This window comes from Schistocerca nitens, chromosome 1, assembly GCF_023898315.1.
Source record: "Schistocerca nitens isolate TAMUIC-IGC-003100 chromosome 1, iqSchNite1.1, whole genome shotgun sequence".
Classification (NCBI taxonomy): Eukaryota; Metazoa; Arthropoda; class Insecta; order Orthoptera; family Acrididae; genus Schistocerca; species Schistocerca nitens.
Window position 1 is genome coordinate 1105492288 of NC_064614.1, and position 16038 is coordinate 1105508325.

The 16038-nt window shown below is 42.1% G+C and overlaps 1 protein-coding gene across 2 annotated transcripts in view; it reads left to right on the forward strand.

The window, feature by feature from the left end:
• The first annotated feature begins 2102 nt into the window (after positions 1–2102).
• Positions 2103–16038, forward strand: part of LOC126198787 (cytoplasmic dynein 2 intermediate chain 1) — a 161461-nt gene continuing 147525 nt past the window's right edge. Inside the window, exons 1-5 of one of the 2 annotated variants that reach the window (XM_049935367.1) lie at positions 2103–2185; positions 11523–11612; positions 11710–11742; positions 11860–12334; positions 14154–14677. In XM_049935367.1, coding sequence (XP_049791324.1) covers positions 11598–11612; positions 11710–11742; positions 11860–12334; positions 14154–14677 — 1047 coding nt within the window. In that variant the 5' untranslated portion in view covers positions 2103–2185; positions 11523–11597. Of the gene's footprint in view, positions 2186–11352; positions 11392–11522; positions 11613–11709; positions 11743–11859; positions 12335–14153; positions 14678–16038 lie in introns of those variants that run through there. The other variant, XM_049935360.1, reaches the window with a different exon arrangement.

Below are 16038 nucleotides of genomic sequence, written 5' to 3' on the forward strand. Positions count from 1 at the left end.
TACCTACGAAGCATGTTGTCGTACACACTCTTCATCCCACCTGGTGTCTCCTCAATTCCTATTATAGCGGTCAGAACTTGTGCCAGCAGATCTTCCTCTGTCTCTACACGAGTCTGGTAAATTAAACTTTGCATGCGACCCCACAAGAAGGAGTCCGTAGGAGTAATACACGTAGCACACGTCATTCTGTTAACCCTACTGCATACCAGGAAAAGCAGCTCTGAAACTTTTCTCTTTTTCAAGCACACGTGGCGGCGTTACACATTTGAAATGAAACCGTCGCAGAACGAAACGGTACCTTTCCAGACATGGGTTTCTATTCAAAATCCCCTATACAGGACCTAGAAGTTTTAAAGGGAATTTCTGAACACCTTGTATATCTCCTTATTTATCCTTTTACTTATTCATCGCACTTTCGTCAGTAGTTTTGTGACGTTACAAGGGATACTGTAACAGTATAACTAATTTGCTGGATGTGGTAATGTGTACTGTGGAAGAACAGTTGGGGTGTAGCAAGCACAAGTCAATATATTTATGGAGCCACATTCTTAATAAAGAGAGGAGGCAGCATATAACAGTTTGACATTGAATTACTTAGTTACATAATTGCCTATGTCTCAGTGCGTAACTTGGTACATATGTTAATAATGTAAGGTGTGCTTGTTTCGCTAATCATTGGATTTGCTGGGTATCTGATCACTGAAATAGGAGTACTCCATAAACATAAGAACTCTTCAAAATAGTTCAAAACTCAAATTTAAAGCATAGTAGCAGGGATAATATTCTGGACATTAAAGAACATGTTTTATACAAAAATTAAGTTGTAAGGATGTTTGAGAACCTCTGCATAATAAGTCATTGTCTTTTATTGTGAAGGTACTGTTCAGTTTTCGATCTATGTAGAGCAAAATGAGTATTTCGTATGCCACACCTTTTAGGCAAAGACGCGATTAAACAAAAGGAGAGGGGTGAAACTGCCAAAAAGTGGTGTACCCTTAAATATGTAAATAATCTGATGATTGTCTACAAAATAATATAAGGTATTTAGTTTTACGTATTTTAATATTGTAATGCATGATGGTCATGTTTGGAAATAATATATTTCACTAATGTAGTGTCACGTAACTTGACACGGGACAGAGGATAGGGGACAAAGGTCGGGGTCTTTTGATCGTGGTCCGTCGGTGCGGTAAGGTCGGTGCGGTGTGGCGGCACGGTAGCTCAGCGTGTTCGGTCAGAGGGTTACGTGCCCTCTGTAATAAAAAAAAACTGAGTTAATCGATCAATAACGAACTTACACAGTTGTCTTACGACGTCCGCCCCGAGCAGATGCAACGATCAAACGCGGGTCTAGTCGCTACAACCTGGAACCGCACGACCGCTACGGTCGCAGGTTCCAATCCTGCCTCGGGCATGGATGTGTGTGACGTCCTTAGGTTAGTTAGGTTTAAGTAGTTCTAAGTTCTAGGGAACTGATGACCTCAGAAGTTAAGTTCCATAGTGCTCAGAGCCATTTGAACCTTTTTTTTTTCATTCACTGCTGTAATAAGGCTGGCTATTTACTCAATATAGGGCGCGAATGCAACTGTGCACAACCGAACCCCTTTTGCAGATGAGTCATGATAAAAGGTTGTGTACAAGCCTGAGTGAAGTTGCAGTGTGGAATGTGCGTTTGTTGTGTAAAAACCCTAGTAAAAGTCTGACAGGCCGGACTTTGTATGTATTTGCCCAACCACGACCATAAAAAGCCACACATATCCGGTAACAGCAGGACATCTGGCAACGCGATACGCAAACCCTTCCAACGAACTGCCATTGGGTACAGTGTGATTCGTCACTACAAATTACTCGTTTCCATCGTTGTCACAAGACAGCCAGAGAAGAATTACTAATTGCAGAAATGCTCTCCAGACCGCGCATTGAAGCAAAAGGAGAGAGAAAGCCGTTTGACGTCGAGCACGTGGCGCGGCCTTGAGGATACAAACGCTGGATGCGGGTGCCGTCGCCAGGTAACAGCCGACAGCAGCTGTCTCTGACCGATGGCGGAGGAAGCAGTGGCAGCTGGTAGCCAGGTGCACAATAGGGAACTGCGCCAGTGAACACGGAAACAGCGTAGACTACGGACGAGGGATAGCGCGCAGCGTGGGTGATCTTTTCTGGCTTGCCAGGCTAGCCGGGTGTCAAGGTACGTCTGCAGTGTAAAGTATTTCCGTCAGTCGTTAACACAAAACAATAAAACAGAATATACAAACGGAGTACGTTTGTTTGTCTTCAAAGCAGTCTCCAACGCCTACAATACAGTTTTGACAGCCGGCCGAAGTGGCCGTGCGGTTAAAGGCGCTGCAGTCTGGAACCGCAAGACCGCTACGGTCGCAGGTTCGAATCCTGCCTCGGGCATGGATGTTTGTGATGTCCTTAGGGTAGTTAGGTTTAACTAGTTCTAAGTTCTAGGGGACTAATGACCTCAGCAGTTGAGTCCCATAGTGCTCAGAGCCATTTGAACCATTTTTGAACAGTTTTGACAACATTTATAGTGTTACAGGAGAAATCTAAGGCTCATTTAGGAATCAACTCAGTCTTTGGACTCACACGTCTTTTGAAGCTGGTGGAACAAATGTCAGATAGATGTGTTCTATGGCTAAGTTCGTTGTCTCCCTACAGGCACGGATCCAAGGGGCGTAGAGGGGAAGAGCGGTGGGGAAGGGGGGATGGGGGCTGTTCGAGCACTTGCGCGGAATGAAACTTCTGTGAAAAGACGTTTCTGCAGAGCCTGGGACTCTTGCTGGTATAAGCGGCTCTTCACAGGTAGTATACAGGCACCAGGTTGTGATGACTGACCTATCTGATCGAGAGGTCTGGGTTAGATTGAACGTTGCTGCCATCTATGTGGCGGAGCCAACGAATGTGAACGAAAAAAAGACCTGGATATGGTGACAGACTGATCTGTAGCTTAGCCTGAGATCTAGGTTAGGCTGGAATGCGATAGTTTGGTTGTGAGTTGGCGAGTCAACGAATATGAAAGCGAAAAGGTACCAAAAGTGTATTCAATACCGGAGAAATGTCAGCACATTCCATCTCTACATATGTGTCTCTGCGCACAACTGTCACTCGATCAAGGGGGGTTAATGCTGGGGAGCCGGGGATGTGGGTCGTGGAGGAGATGGGGGGGGGGGGAGGGGGGAGAGGACATCTATGACCCTCCGTACATCCTTTGTTGATATAAACTACTTTCATTTAATATGCTCCATGTCCATAGGAACTGTATCTGCCGCGCGGGATTAGTCGACAGCCGGCACGGTAACTCAGCGTGTTCGGTCAGAGGGCTGCGTGCTCTCTGTAATAAAAAAACTGAGTAAAAGAATCTACGATCAACTTGAACGGATGTCTTGCGACGTCCGCACAGACCACACGCAACGAACTGTATCGAACAAAATGGAAGGGATAAAAAAAGCGGTCTAGGCGTTGCAGTCATGGACTGTGCGGCAGATCCCGGCGGAGGTTCGAGTCCTCCCTTGGGCATGGGTATGTGTGTCCTTAGGATAATTTAGGTTAAGTAATGTGTAAGCTTAGGGACTGATGGCCTTAGCAGTTAAGTCCCATAAGATTTCACACACATTTGAACATTTTTTGAACCGTATCTCCCTCCCCCCCTCCATCCCCCACCCCTTATACACACACACACATAATCAATATAAACTGCATCGCCCATAGTTTTAAGGTGCCCAAATGCCTAGGATTTGAATATTAACAACAGTACAGTGAAATACGTAAAATGTTTTAATTTAACATATGCATTTATTTAAATTGTGCTTATACATCGTCTTAGCACAACTCCCTAGAAAATTCAATTCAGAAAAATCAGACAAATCATTTTACTTTGAAAATTTTAGAAGTACATGTGTCATGCAACGATTTAACTATAATAGCCGCAAACTCTCACAATTTTTCACCTTCATAATTTACGCAATATAAAATGTTAACCACCATCATCAGCCTTTCGCTTAGCAGTACAGTCGGCGAAAAGTAACTTCATAATCCAAATCGTGAGCAGTTATTTCACGCTTAAACAACAGCGTCATTATCCAAGATACTGGGTGCCACAATTTTTGTGGTATTAAAGACGCAGAAACCTGCTCAGCTTTGTAACGGTGGCCTCTCAGAAAACTGACATACTGTACGTATTTCGAGAACCAGTCTCGTTGCATCTCCTGACAGTGTCGTAGCACTGTAAACAAAACTTCAGCTAGTGTTTAGCCATGTTGTTGTTGTGGTCTTCAGTCCTGAGACTGGTTTGATGCAGCTCTCCATGCTACTGTATCCTGTGCAAGCGCCTTCATCTCCTAGTACTTACTGCAACCTACAGCCTTCTGAATCTGCTTGGTGTATTCATCTCTTGGTCTCCTTCTACGATTTTTACACTCCACGCTGCCCTCCAATACTAAATTGGTGACTCCTTGATGCCTCAGAACATGTTTCACTTTTTCCTGCCTTGCTTCTTAATCACATGATTTTATAGTATTCCTTGCTTCCTTACTCACTACCCTCTGTCACTTCTTGCGATCTGAAAACATCGCGGAGGCATATGATACAATTCCAGTGGTCAATGGCTCATCAGTTACTGAAGTATGCATTTTTCTTGACAGAAGAAAAACAAAACAAAACAAAACTATACAGATATAAATAACAGAAGAGTATAATGTACTAACGAAGAAAGCTCGAGCGTTTAAATAGGGAAAAGCGAAACACCTACCCAAAGGCAATAAAATTTAGTACACAGTAAGGCAAAATTTATCGTATGGGCAATACTACCACTGCTCATATGCGCCGTTCCGATGTGAGCATATGGCCGGGCTACTTTTCCGCTCCCCACCTCAAATTTCCGACGGTGCTAGCGAGGCACGCGCGACGCGCGGCGCGAGAAACTGTGCCTCAACCACAACGCCGCGCGACCTGGCGCAGGCGCGTGTCGCGTCCCAGTCGCGTCGCGTCGCAATTTGCGCGGTCCCATTTGAACCTGTGATGTTACAAAAACGCGCCACACGCGCTATACGCGTCTCAATTTGCGCCTAGCCTTAGACTGGAACTGTATCATATGCCTCCGCGATGTTTTCAGATCGTAAGAAGGAACAGAGGGTAGTGAATAAGGAAGCAAAGAATATTATAAAATCATGTGTTTAAGAATCAAGGTAGGAAAGTAAAACCAGGTTATCTTCTCGCTGCCTAGTATGCTGGCGTATCTGTACGATCTGTTACAAAAATTTAGAAAGGGATAATCTCCACAGGTGTGATCTCTTCGTGCTCCTGGTAAAAAGCGTCCAAGATCTGAAGTATAGAAGTTGGTTGGTTGGTTGGTTTGGGGAAGGAGACCAGACAGCGAGGTCATCGGTCTCATCGGATTAGGGAAGGACGGGGAAGGAAGTCGGCCGTGCCCTTTGAAAGGAACCATCCCGGCATTTGCCTGGAGCGATTTAGGGAAATCACGGAAAACCTAAATCAGGATGTCCGGACGCGGGATTGAACCGCCGTCCTCCCGATTGCGAGTACAGTGTCTAACCACTGCGCCACCTCGCTCGGTAAGTATAGAAGTCTCACTGTGATTACTCTGATATGGATGTAATACGACACACTGTACTACATGCATGTGAACATCACATTTCCACTGCAAGCTACAAACAGTCGAAAAGCAGTCACAAATAACGATGTTTTAATTGGTTCGCCGTGATGAGAAAATGCATTTCAATTGTTGCATGCACATTATCAGCATTAATAAACTAATTATACAACAGGCTACACAAATGAAGAAAATGGTCGGTATTATTGCGAAAGTAGGAATATCTTAAAAGAGTGTTATGATTAGATATATTTAATTTGTTGAAATGTACTGTTGACAAAGGCAGATCTACTTTCATGACAATGTTTTTCGAACCCCAACTCACAAGGCACACATGGCTAGCTTGTGCATTCCTGTCGCGCGCAATATCCTCCGCTGCTGACAATACACTGACCGTTGTCTTGTGCGACAGATCAGTTTATTTTTCTCAGTAACAAATATTTTATTCGCGATCAGACATTGTCAGTTTGGCAAGCCATAGGTGAGTAACCAATATCTGGCATGTGCCTATCATTCCGCCTGAAGGAACGCTCGTCATTATTTTAATACTGCTCAGATCAAGAGAAGGAATAAAATCCTTGGGTAAGTTTCCATTCCAGTCGCTCAGTGTTAAAAATACGATGGGTTACGTGGTTTCCACCAAAATTCCAACGGAATTGGCAATCTATTTTTTTGTGAGTTGTTAATATTTTCTCATTCGAAGAAGCATAACAGTTCGTGAGTAACGGCCACATTTCTCTTGGTGAATGGTTTAATTGTACTTCCTTTGTCACAGTATAATTTGCCAAACTCATCTCACAGCAGCTATTGAGACAGAATTCCGAAACGGAGTGCCTCATTAAACAAGTAGTTGGCAACCACAGAGCTCAGTAGCTTACGAAAAAGCACATAGTGTCGGTTTGCAGTAACATTAAAGAAGAAATTTCATATTTTAGGAAGCTCTTGTTTCGCTAGTTGTCGATAACTCTTAAAAAATTACAGTCACTGGAGTGAAATAAATAAAAAGGGAAGTATAAGTACTGATATATCGCCATGGGTAAGAAAGTTCCGTGTGTTTAAGAATTGACAAAACACTCTCCTCCTTGTGTGCTATCATTAGCCAAACTTTCGTTTCGATGTCTCGAGCGGTTTAGGAGATATGAGAGATGTTGCGAGTATTTCATTCTCGCGGGCGTGAGATCGGAAGTGAGCGCGCTACATGGGTACCATTTTCTCGAGATGGGAGGCAGATAGAGATCTCCTCCCAAATCTAAACAAAAATTCAGCATGTTAGCTAAATTTCATACTCAGCAACATATGGTGTAATACGCACCAAACGCAAAATCATAGCGACCCCTAATTTTCGTTGCAAACTTTTTGAGTTTTGCGTAGTGTCTTACTAAAATGTGTACATCACAATAAGAACGGTCATTAGCGAGTTGATGGGCACTTCGTCACGAAGCTGACATATAACGCTACAAGTAAGACAAAAATCATATATTTTCAGTGAATAGTTCCTGTAAAATTGTTTGAGAGAGATAACAGGCCAGGCGTAAATTGAGACGCGTATAGCGCGTGTGGCGCGACGCAGCGCAGCGCGCGTTTTCGTTACTTCACAGGTTCAAATGGGACCGCGCAAATTTGGACGCGACGCGACTGGGACGCGACACGCGCCAGCGCCAGGTCGCGCGGCGTTGCGGTTGCGCCATAGTTTCTCGCGCAGCGCGCCACACGAGCACTGAGTGACGGCTGAGGCGGGGAGCGGGAAGGTAGTCCTGCCATATGCTCACTTTGGCATGGCGCATATGGGCAGCGGAAGTATTGCCCATCCGAAAAATCAGCTTTACGGTATACTGAGTTTTATTGTCACTGAGTGGTGTTTCGTTTTTCGCCGTTTAAGCGCTCCATATCTTTTCGTTAGTTCATAATACACTCCTGGAAATTGAAATAAGAACACCGTGAATTCATTGTCCCAGGAAGGGGAAACTTTATTGACACATTCCTGGGGTCAGATACATCACATGATCACACTGACAGAACCACAGGCACATAGACACAGGCAACAGAGCATGCACAATGTCGGCACTAGTACAGTGTATATCCACCTTTCGCAGCAATGCAGGCTGCTATTCTCCCATGGAGACGATCGTAGAGATGCTGGATGTAGTCCTGTGGAACGGCTTGCCATGCCATTTCCACCTGGCGCCTCAGTTGGACCAGCGTTCGTGCTGGACGTGCAGACCGCGTGAGACGACGCTTCATCCAGTCCCAAACATGCTCAATAGGGGACAGATCCGGAGATCTTGCTGACCAGGGTAGTTGACTTACACCTTCTAGAGCACGTTGGGTGGCACGGGATACATGCGGACGTGCATTGTCCTGTTGGAACAGCAAGTTCCCTTGCCGGTCTAGGAATGGTAGAACGATGGGTTCGATGACGGTTTGGATGTACCGTGCACTATTCAGTGTCCCCTCGACGATCACCAGTGGTGTACGGCCAGTGTAGGAGATCGCTCCCCACACCATGATGCCGGGTGTTGGCCCTGTGTGCCTCGGTCGTATGCAGTCCTGATTGTGGCGCTCACCTGCACGGCGCCAAACACGCATACGACCATCATTGGCACCAAGGCAGAAGCGACTCTCATCGCTGAAGACGACACGTCTCCATTCGTCCCTCCATTCACGCCTGTCGCGACACCACTGGAGGCGGGCTGCACGATGTTGGGGCGTGAGCGGAAGACGGCCTAACGGTGTGCGGGACCGTAGCCCAGCTTCATGGAGACTGTTCCGAATGGTCCTCGCCGATACCCCAGGAGCAACAGAGTCCCTAATTTGCTGGGAAGTGGCGGTGCGGTCCCCTACGGCACTGCGTAGGATCCTACGGTCTTGGCGTGCATCCGTGCGTCGCTGCGGTCCGGTCCCAGGTCGACGGGCACGTGCACCTTCCGCCGACCACTGGCGACAACATCGATGTACTGTGGAGACCTCACGCCCCACGTGTTGAGCAATTCGGCGGTACGTCCACCCGGCCTCCCGCATGCCCACTATACGCCCTCGCTCAAAGTCCGTCAACTGCACATTCGGTTCACGTCCACGCTGTCGCGGCATGCTACCAGTGTTAAAGACTGCGATGGAGCTCCGTATGCCACGGCAAACTGGCTGACACTGACGGCGGCGGTGCACAAATGCTGCGCAGCTAGCGCCATTCGACGGCCAACACCGCGGTTCCTGGTGTGTCCGCTGTGCCGTGCGTGTGATCATTGCTTGTACAGCCCTCTCGCAGTGTCCGGAGCAAGTATGGTGGGTCTGACAGTTACATATATCTGTATACTTATTTGTTTTGTTTTTTTCTTTTGTCAAGAACAGTGCACAGTTCAATAACTGGTGAGCCGTTAGCCACTGGAAGTATATCTTCTGCCTCCACAATGTTTCCAAATCGTAAGAAGGGACAGACGATTCATGGTGAGGGTAGTGAATAAGAAAGTAAGGAATATCATAAAATCATGTGGTCTAGAAGCAAGGAGGGAAAGTAAAACTAGGTTATCTCCCTGCTGCCTGTTATGCTGACGTATCTCTACGATCTATTACAAAAAGTCGAAAAGGCGTAATGTCCACGACACTCAGTGTCACTTGAAAGACATGATGAGCACTATTTGTTTGGGCTGACTCTAGCTACACAATGCAAAAACTGAATTGCCAAGTATCTGCTGAAACACCCGAAAAATGCACCTGACGACTTATAGGAGAGACCACAGGGTGGTCAGAAACAGTCTGAAAAGCTTATAAGGGTGTTGCAGGGTAGTTTGTACTGAGAAATAAATGTTAAGAAAAAAGTTCGATAAATTGTGCCGTTTCCGAGATAATTAGCATTTAGGCAATCAGGCCGTTGCGCTCAAATTCAAGCGATGTTCCAGAGATGCCGTCGCCAAACGTGTGCTTCGTTTAGTTAAGGATACTCCAAAGTAGAGCAATTTCCAGTAACGTAACAATTGTTGGAACATCAACACGCAATAAGTTCTGATAATCTTTCTTTTCTCGTTCAACCACAGTTCTCTTAACAAGTTTTGGTGAATGATCTTTTAACCAAGTTTTCATCCACCTTTTTTCTGCTTGAAACTAGCAAGGGCAATTATCACAGCAGGAACATCGTCATCGTCCGACATTCCGAACGACTATTATTGCGCAGTATTATTGGCAATACAATTGACAGTATTACTGAGCATTGTAGGGAGAACATCAGTAATACTGCAATTTATTCTTATGCAATATTATTGACCGTCTAGGGGGCGCTATATGGTATCACACACGAGCTACGGATCGCTGGCTGTATCGCGTGCAATCGATCGCTCCATTCGACCCGCCACACATTAGCGATCTACCAAGCAATTTCACTCAATATAACGTCACGCTCCTTAAGATCTGTTACTCTACCGTAGAAAATGAGCGGCTTTGTTTAGCAGCTGTGGCAGTTGTTCACTAACACTTGCAAAAATATATTTAAAGACACTGGAATTGACATTTATTAAAGTTGTTTTGAAACGCGTATCTTGGGAACTGTAGGCTTGGTTACACAATACATGTTTCGCTGGCGCCAAGTGTGTTGTGCTACATCTTTCTGGTCTGTATTTCGCAAAAACTGCACTTCTTAAAGTCGTCAATTCCTTTTTCATTTATTGGTCTTTTGGTGTAACTTCAAGTATTTACGCAGTGGTTTGAAATCTCGATGTGTTTATAGAAATGTTATTAAATGCAGCGCTGCTGGTTTACAACTCTTGTAAGTTCTGTGAGGGGCCAGGTTATATGAAATGACAAGTGAATTAAGTACTGGCACTGCTGTAGAATAGGTATGCCACTTAATATTACTTCATTCTCTTTAGAGGTTAAAAAATGTAATAATGCGTCTTGTTGATACATAAGTAACTCAAAATCGCCAGGTGGAGCCGTGTATATTGTGACTAGCTTTGGATTTCCCAGGAATTTTCACTTGTACCATACAGCTTCAGATTGTTAATTACTGCAAAATGTGTGGTTATTGCATTTGTATTTCTACTTAACATAACTGTTGGCTTTGGCTTCAACTTCACTTAAAAGAGTGAATTGTGATTATTGAATAACTGTAAATTCTAACATAAAAGTTCTTACTTTCCACGGGCATAGCGAAATAAAAAAAAAAGATAACCATGCATTTTGCATTTAAACAAACGAATCGTAGCCAGCCAGCCATATTGTCACACGTCGCATGCGATTCATGAAATTGTATATGAATATCAAGGGGTCAGCGATCGATCGCTGCAATTTGCCCACATACATGTGATCTGTGGACAGATCGCACGACCTGCTAGGATTTGTCGCTCGTGTGAGGTAATAGCACACTTGGTGTCAATAAAAAATGCAATGTATTGCGTAATGTAGCCTACAGAATATCAGCATTGTAACTTGGAAGTTTCGCGGGAAACAATGATTCAAAAATTTATGCGCTGTCAAAAATTACTCGAGTGCTACCAGCTGCATCCTTGGTACAAGTAAGTATGGGCTATAGGTATTACAAATTTTAGGCAGCGTTTAAATGCTTAGGAAGCTCATATAGTCTTAACTTTCCGCCGCTCTGGCGACATGAATGCAAACCGGAAGACACGTGCCCTGCTTTTGTGCTATTGGTCGGTCCCTTGTCACGTTACAATGCTGTGGCGCGCAACTGGCCGTCAGTTTCTTGCTGCGCGAAAGACAGCGCAGCGGAGAAAGTGCGGTAGTTCTAATGTAATGTCAAGACGAGTATTGTATCGCAATTAGATGATAGCAAAGTCAGTATCTGTAGATTATTTTAGTTGTAATTCTGCTTCTCATGAGTAGAAATCCATTAGAAGCATCAGGCTACTTCACAATTCCTCCTTGGTCTGTTTGATCAATAAACAGCGCTCTTCGTTTGTTTCAGCATATTTCCACTCAAAAGTGTCGCACATGGTGCTTGTTCAGAAGCAGTATTGGAGGGTGAACATAATCGCGAAGAATGCCTCCAGATAGGGTAAGAAACAGAAAATGAAGACTATATGAGCGTACAGCAATTATCTAATCCGTTTTCTATGTTTGTGTGGAATATACTGTCTTCTTTTTATCTTCAGGGGTCCACAAGAAAACCAGCACCCCCAGACAAAGTATGTGATACACCAGAAGTTAACATGAGTATGATTTCTTGTTGCATTTATCGCCATAGGCGCGTAACTTTGTTAAGTGTGAAACATGTGTGAAAAATGTTCCTTTTGATTTTCTAGGATGGCACAAAGAAAACGACACCAGTTAAAAGTCACAACTCTAGACAAGAAGGTACTAAAGGCAAAAGAACAGCAGATGATAAAGACAAGCGCAAACAAGATCAAAAAGCGACTGTCGAACGTACACCGAAAAGTAGAGACTCGTCATCACTGCGCACGAATGACAGCCGATCACAACAGAAGACGTTACGAAGGGGAGATGATGTGCCAGTAAAAAAGCGAGAGATTGATAAATCCGATAGAATATCTTTAGATAAACGAGATAATAGGAATACAACAGATGCGTTAAAACAGAAGTCTTCAAGAAATGTAAGTAATGATGTAAACAAACTGAAGGAAACATTAATGAAGAGAAGAAACGCTGGACAGTCTGCTGAAAAATCTACAACACCACGCCGCCCACCAGACGTATCATCTCGAGAGCTACGTACGTCTACTCACAGCCTCTCAAGAAAAACGACAAATTCTCTAAAACGTGAGTGTCAAATTTCAATCAGAGATCGCACTGGCGGAGTGACACTTGCTATAATTTTATGAGCCGGTGATATATAAATATGTACTGATTCTGACAATTCGCATATATGCTAATTTAAACCAGTAGATATCATTGTTACAAACCGTTTACATTTTTTACTGAAAATAAGCAAAACGTATTTACGACCGTACAGAAAGTTCTTAGTTATGACAGCTGCCAAGTAACCCATAGATTTTTCCGCTTTATGTCGTATTATTTAGTATATGTCAGTTGTTTCGTTTCTTTTCTTTCCTTTAATTATTAATCCTGCTGTGAGACTACTTTTCAAAATTATGCACAAGAATTTTGCTAATAAACAGCAAATAGAGTTTGATGGTGAATTTGAACAACATTACATTAGTCAGTTGTTAGAAGAGTACTGCATAGTGAAATCGCCCATCTAATGTTGGGCACAGAACATTTGCCCTTCATTTATTTATTTATATTTTTATTTATTTATTTATCTCTTGTTCCGGTGATCCATGTTGTGACACTATCACAGGATATGGAACGTGTCAATTTTACAATCTTTTGGCCAGAATTTATGGAGATACATAAAACAAAACAAAACAGTAAACAGTAACTTAGGTCCCACTACAAAAAAATACATTTTAGAGATAGATAGAGATTACAAAACGAAAAACAGTAAACAGTAACTTAGGTCGCACTACAAAAATAGATTTTAGAGATAGATAAAGATTACAAAGTAATAAGTGTTACAGAGAAATAAATATTGCAAAATATATGTTTACAATAAAAATATTCGGTATTAAAATACAAATTTGGGCATACATTTGCAATTTACAATACAAGAAATGTTAAACACTGTAGTTCAGGAACTCTTCTAATGTATAAAATGATCCTTGCCGTAAGGTTTTTTTTTAAACAAGAGATCATCATCTACCAAACACTTAATTCTTGAAGGGAGGGCATTAAAACTCTTACAGCCACTGAAATGGACTCCTTTCTGCACCATACTTTGCTCATTACACTATTCATCACAATTATTAACAATTTAATTCATAATTACCTATTTTATGGAATAAGAATGTTTGCACATACCAGTAGTATAAAACTGAGGATTAATATACTTTTTATTGCCTCACTATGTGCATGCACCTAAGAACTGATTGAGAGACACACTGGACTTGTGTTTGATGGTAGTACTGAGGTTGAAATCCCTATCTAGCCACCCAGATTTAGGTTTCCCATGGCTTCCCTAAATCACTTCAGGCAAATCCCGGGATGGTTCCTTCAGAATAGGCACAGCAGATCTGAACTTATGCTCTGTATCTAATGACTCTTCATCAAAGGGATGTTACATACTAATGTTTCTTCCTTCCTTCTTAATAACATGTAAATTAAGTTACAATATTCCCATTGCCATGGACATTTCAAAGGCAATGAAATTCTTTTATGTTGAGTGTTGAAATACAAGGTTGTTTCATTCATTTTGTTCTAATGATATTGAGCAGAAATTAAATTGGTATATTCTCTGCCTAATAATATAATATTTTTCTCACAAATTATAATTAAATCTTGTACCCAAATACGACCATTATAAATATAAAATGTCATGAGGAAGACAGTTAGGTTGTCACCTTTCAAGCAGAAATGTCTTATGAACTTAAAAGTATCAGTATTAATTTTCGTGTTATAGAACTCATTCATAAATATTAAAAGTATTCATTTTTCTAAGTTGAGTTGTGTGTATTTGTAATTTTTCTGGTTATAACTAAATACTCAACAGTAATTATAATTGTATTGATATTATTTCCAGCCTCTTCTACTAGTTCTCCAAGATATGATTCAAAAAGTCAAAAAAAATTGTCAACAACCACATATAGACAGATAGATCAGAATAAGCTACAAAGAAATGAAAGCAAATCAAGAACACACGGGAAGGAATCCAGTTCTGGAATCAAACAATCATTAGTCACCAACACCACTGATTCAAATGAATTGTCTGCTGCAGTCAATGCAGAGCCTGCTGCATCACATAAAAAGGATTATGAAAGGCACTCACGCAAGAGCATTGAGGAAAATATGGCTCATCAGAGAAGTCAACCACAGAAACTCAGTAGGGACCGAACAAGAACCAGGACCCTTAGCCCAAGGGAAGTGAAAGTTGTAAAAGATGTTGGTACATATGACAAGCAGAAAATGAAAGATGAAATTGAAAAGTTTTTGAATACACCTTCTACATCTTCAGCTGCACCTCTTATGCCCCCAACTATGGTAGCATCAAAAGAAGAACCAAATATTGAGAATGATGAAGACTATGAGTATGAGGATGATTTTGAAGTAAGTTGCTCATCCTCCATTAATCACTTCAGTGTTTTGGTTTCTTGCAATTAAATTGTGGTATTGGACCCACCTACCTCCCCCAGAAATCTTGGTTGCGGTGATCTGTAATGCACCCCGAGGTCTAGGTTATGTTGAAAGGTGACAGTTTGGTCATGAGTTGGCAAAGCCAACAAATGTGAGAAACAAATAATGGTTGTGGTATTGAACCGATCAGTAGCACAGCCTAATGTTTACATCAATGCCATATGGAAAAATGCAAGGTGGGTCCAATATGTAACTTTTACTGTTCAGCAAGGGGTGTATGTGTGTGTGTGTGTGTGTGTGTGTGTGTGTGTGTAGCTTAAAAAATATTTGTCTGAAACTATCGTAGTTTCTTTATGCTTGCCTGTCAATAACTCAACACTGCTACTATTTTGTGAGTTGTTTCTTTTAGTCCTACATTGTCATCATTATAATGTATGAGGGCTCCATAATTTACTAGAAGAATTCAAAGATTTGAGTTTTGATCCCTGCACATTTCTGCTGTGTTGTCTGGCATTTATGGTAACAAGACATTAAATATGAGGTTTCCTTCCTTCTTCATTTCATGGGAAGGATACACCAGCTGCAAAGGTGATCATGTATATTAAAGAACTGTGTTTAAACCAATTATGAGTTGACAGCTATTTTTTATGATCTGTTAATACTGTAAACAACACTAAAGACAGTGTGAAATCTTTTTTTATGTAATAACTTGCATCTTGTTTGCTTTAATCGTCATGCTTTGTTCTGCAGTATTCACTGGACTGGTTTACTATCCATTTTGAGTTTTTAACAACTGGTCTCCAATCACTGTGCACATCTAAAATATTTGCTTCTTTCTGCTGATAGCTATATACTTTCGTCAGCTGTACCCATGTCCATGTTGCCAAACCGCAGTTTCTCAGTTGCACTTTGCTGTAGTTTACAACTATAAAACAGCACTAATGAGAATTTTTTCATCCCTGTTTGTCTGCATGTCAATGGTACACTTGTAAAAGTTCTTTATTTGAACAGTGTGAATTAGACTCAAAATTTTGTTGAAGCCTGTTTATTATAAGGGAGAAAACTAGTAATTTGTGTATCAAGATAAGATTTAATTCATTCATTGTTCTTCTGTGGTATGTGTGGTAGAAGTGTAGATTTCAAACCGTTATTTCTTAATGCAAATTCACCTACATTAACATATTGTAGGCACAAATCAATGATATTTATACTCTACAATTTTGCATGTAAGAGGAAGATGTGCACTCTGATGATGATTCATTTTTATTAACACTTGCCTCATGATCACAAGTATGATAGGATGAAATTTTCAGTTGTGCTTCACATTTTTCCTC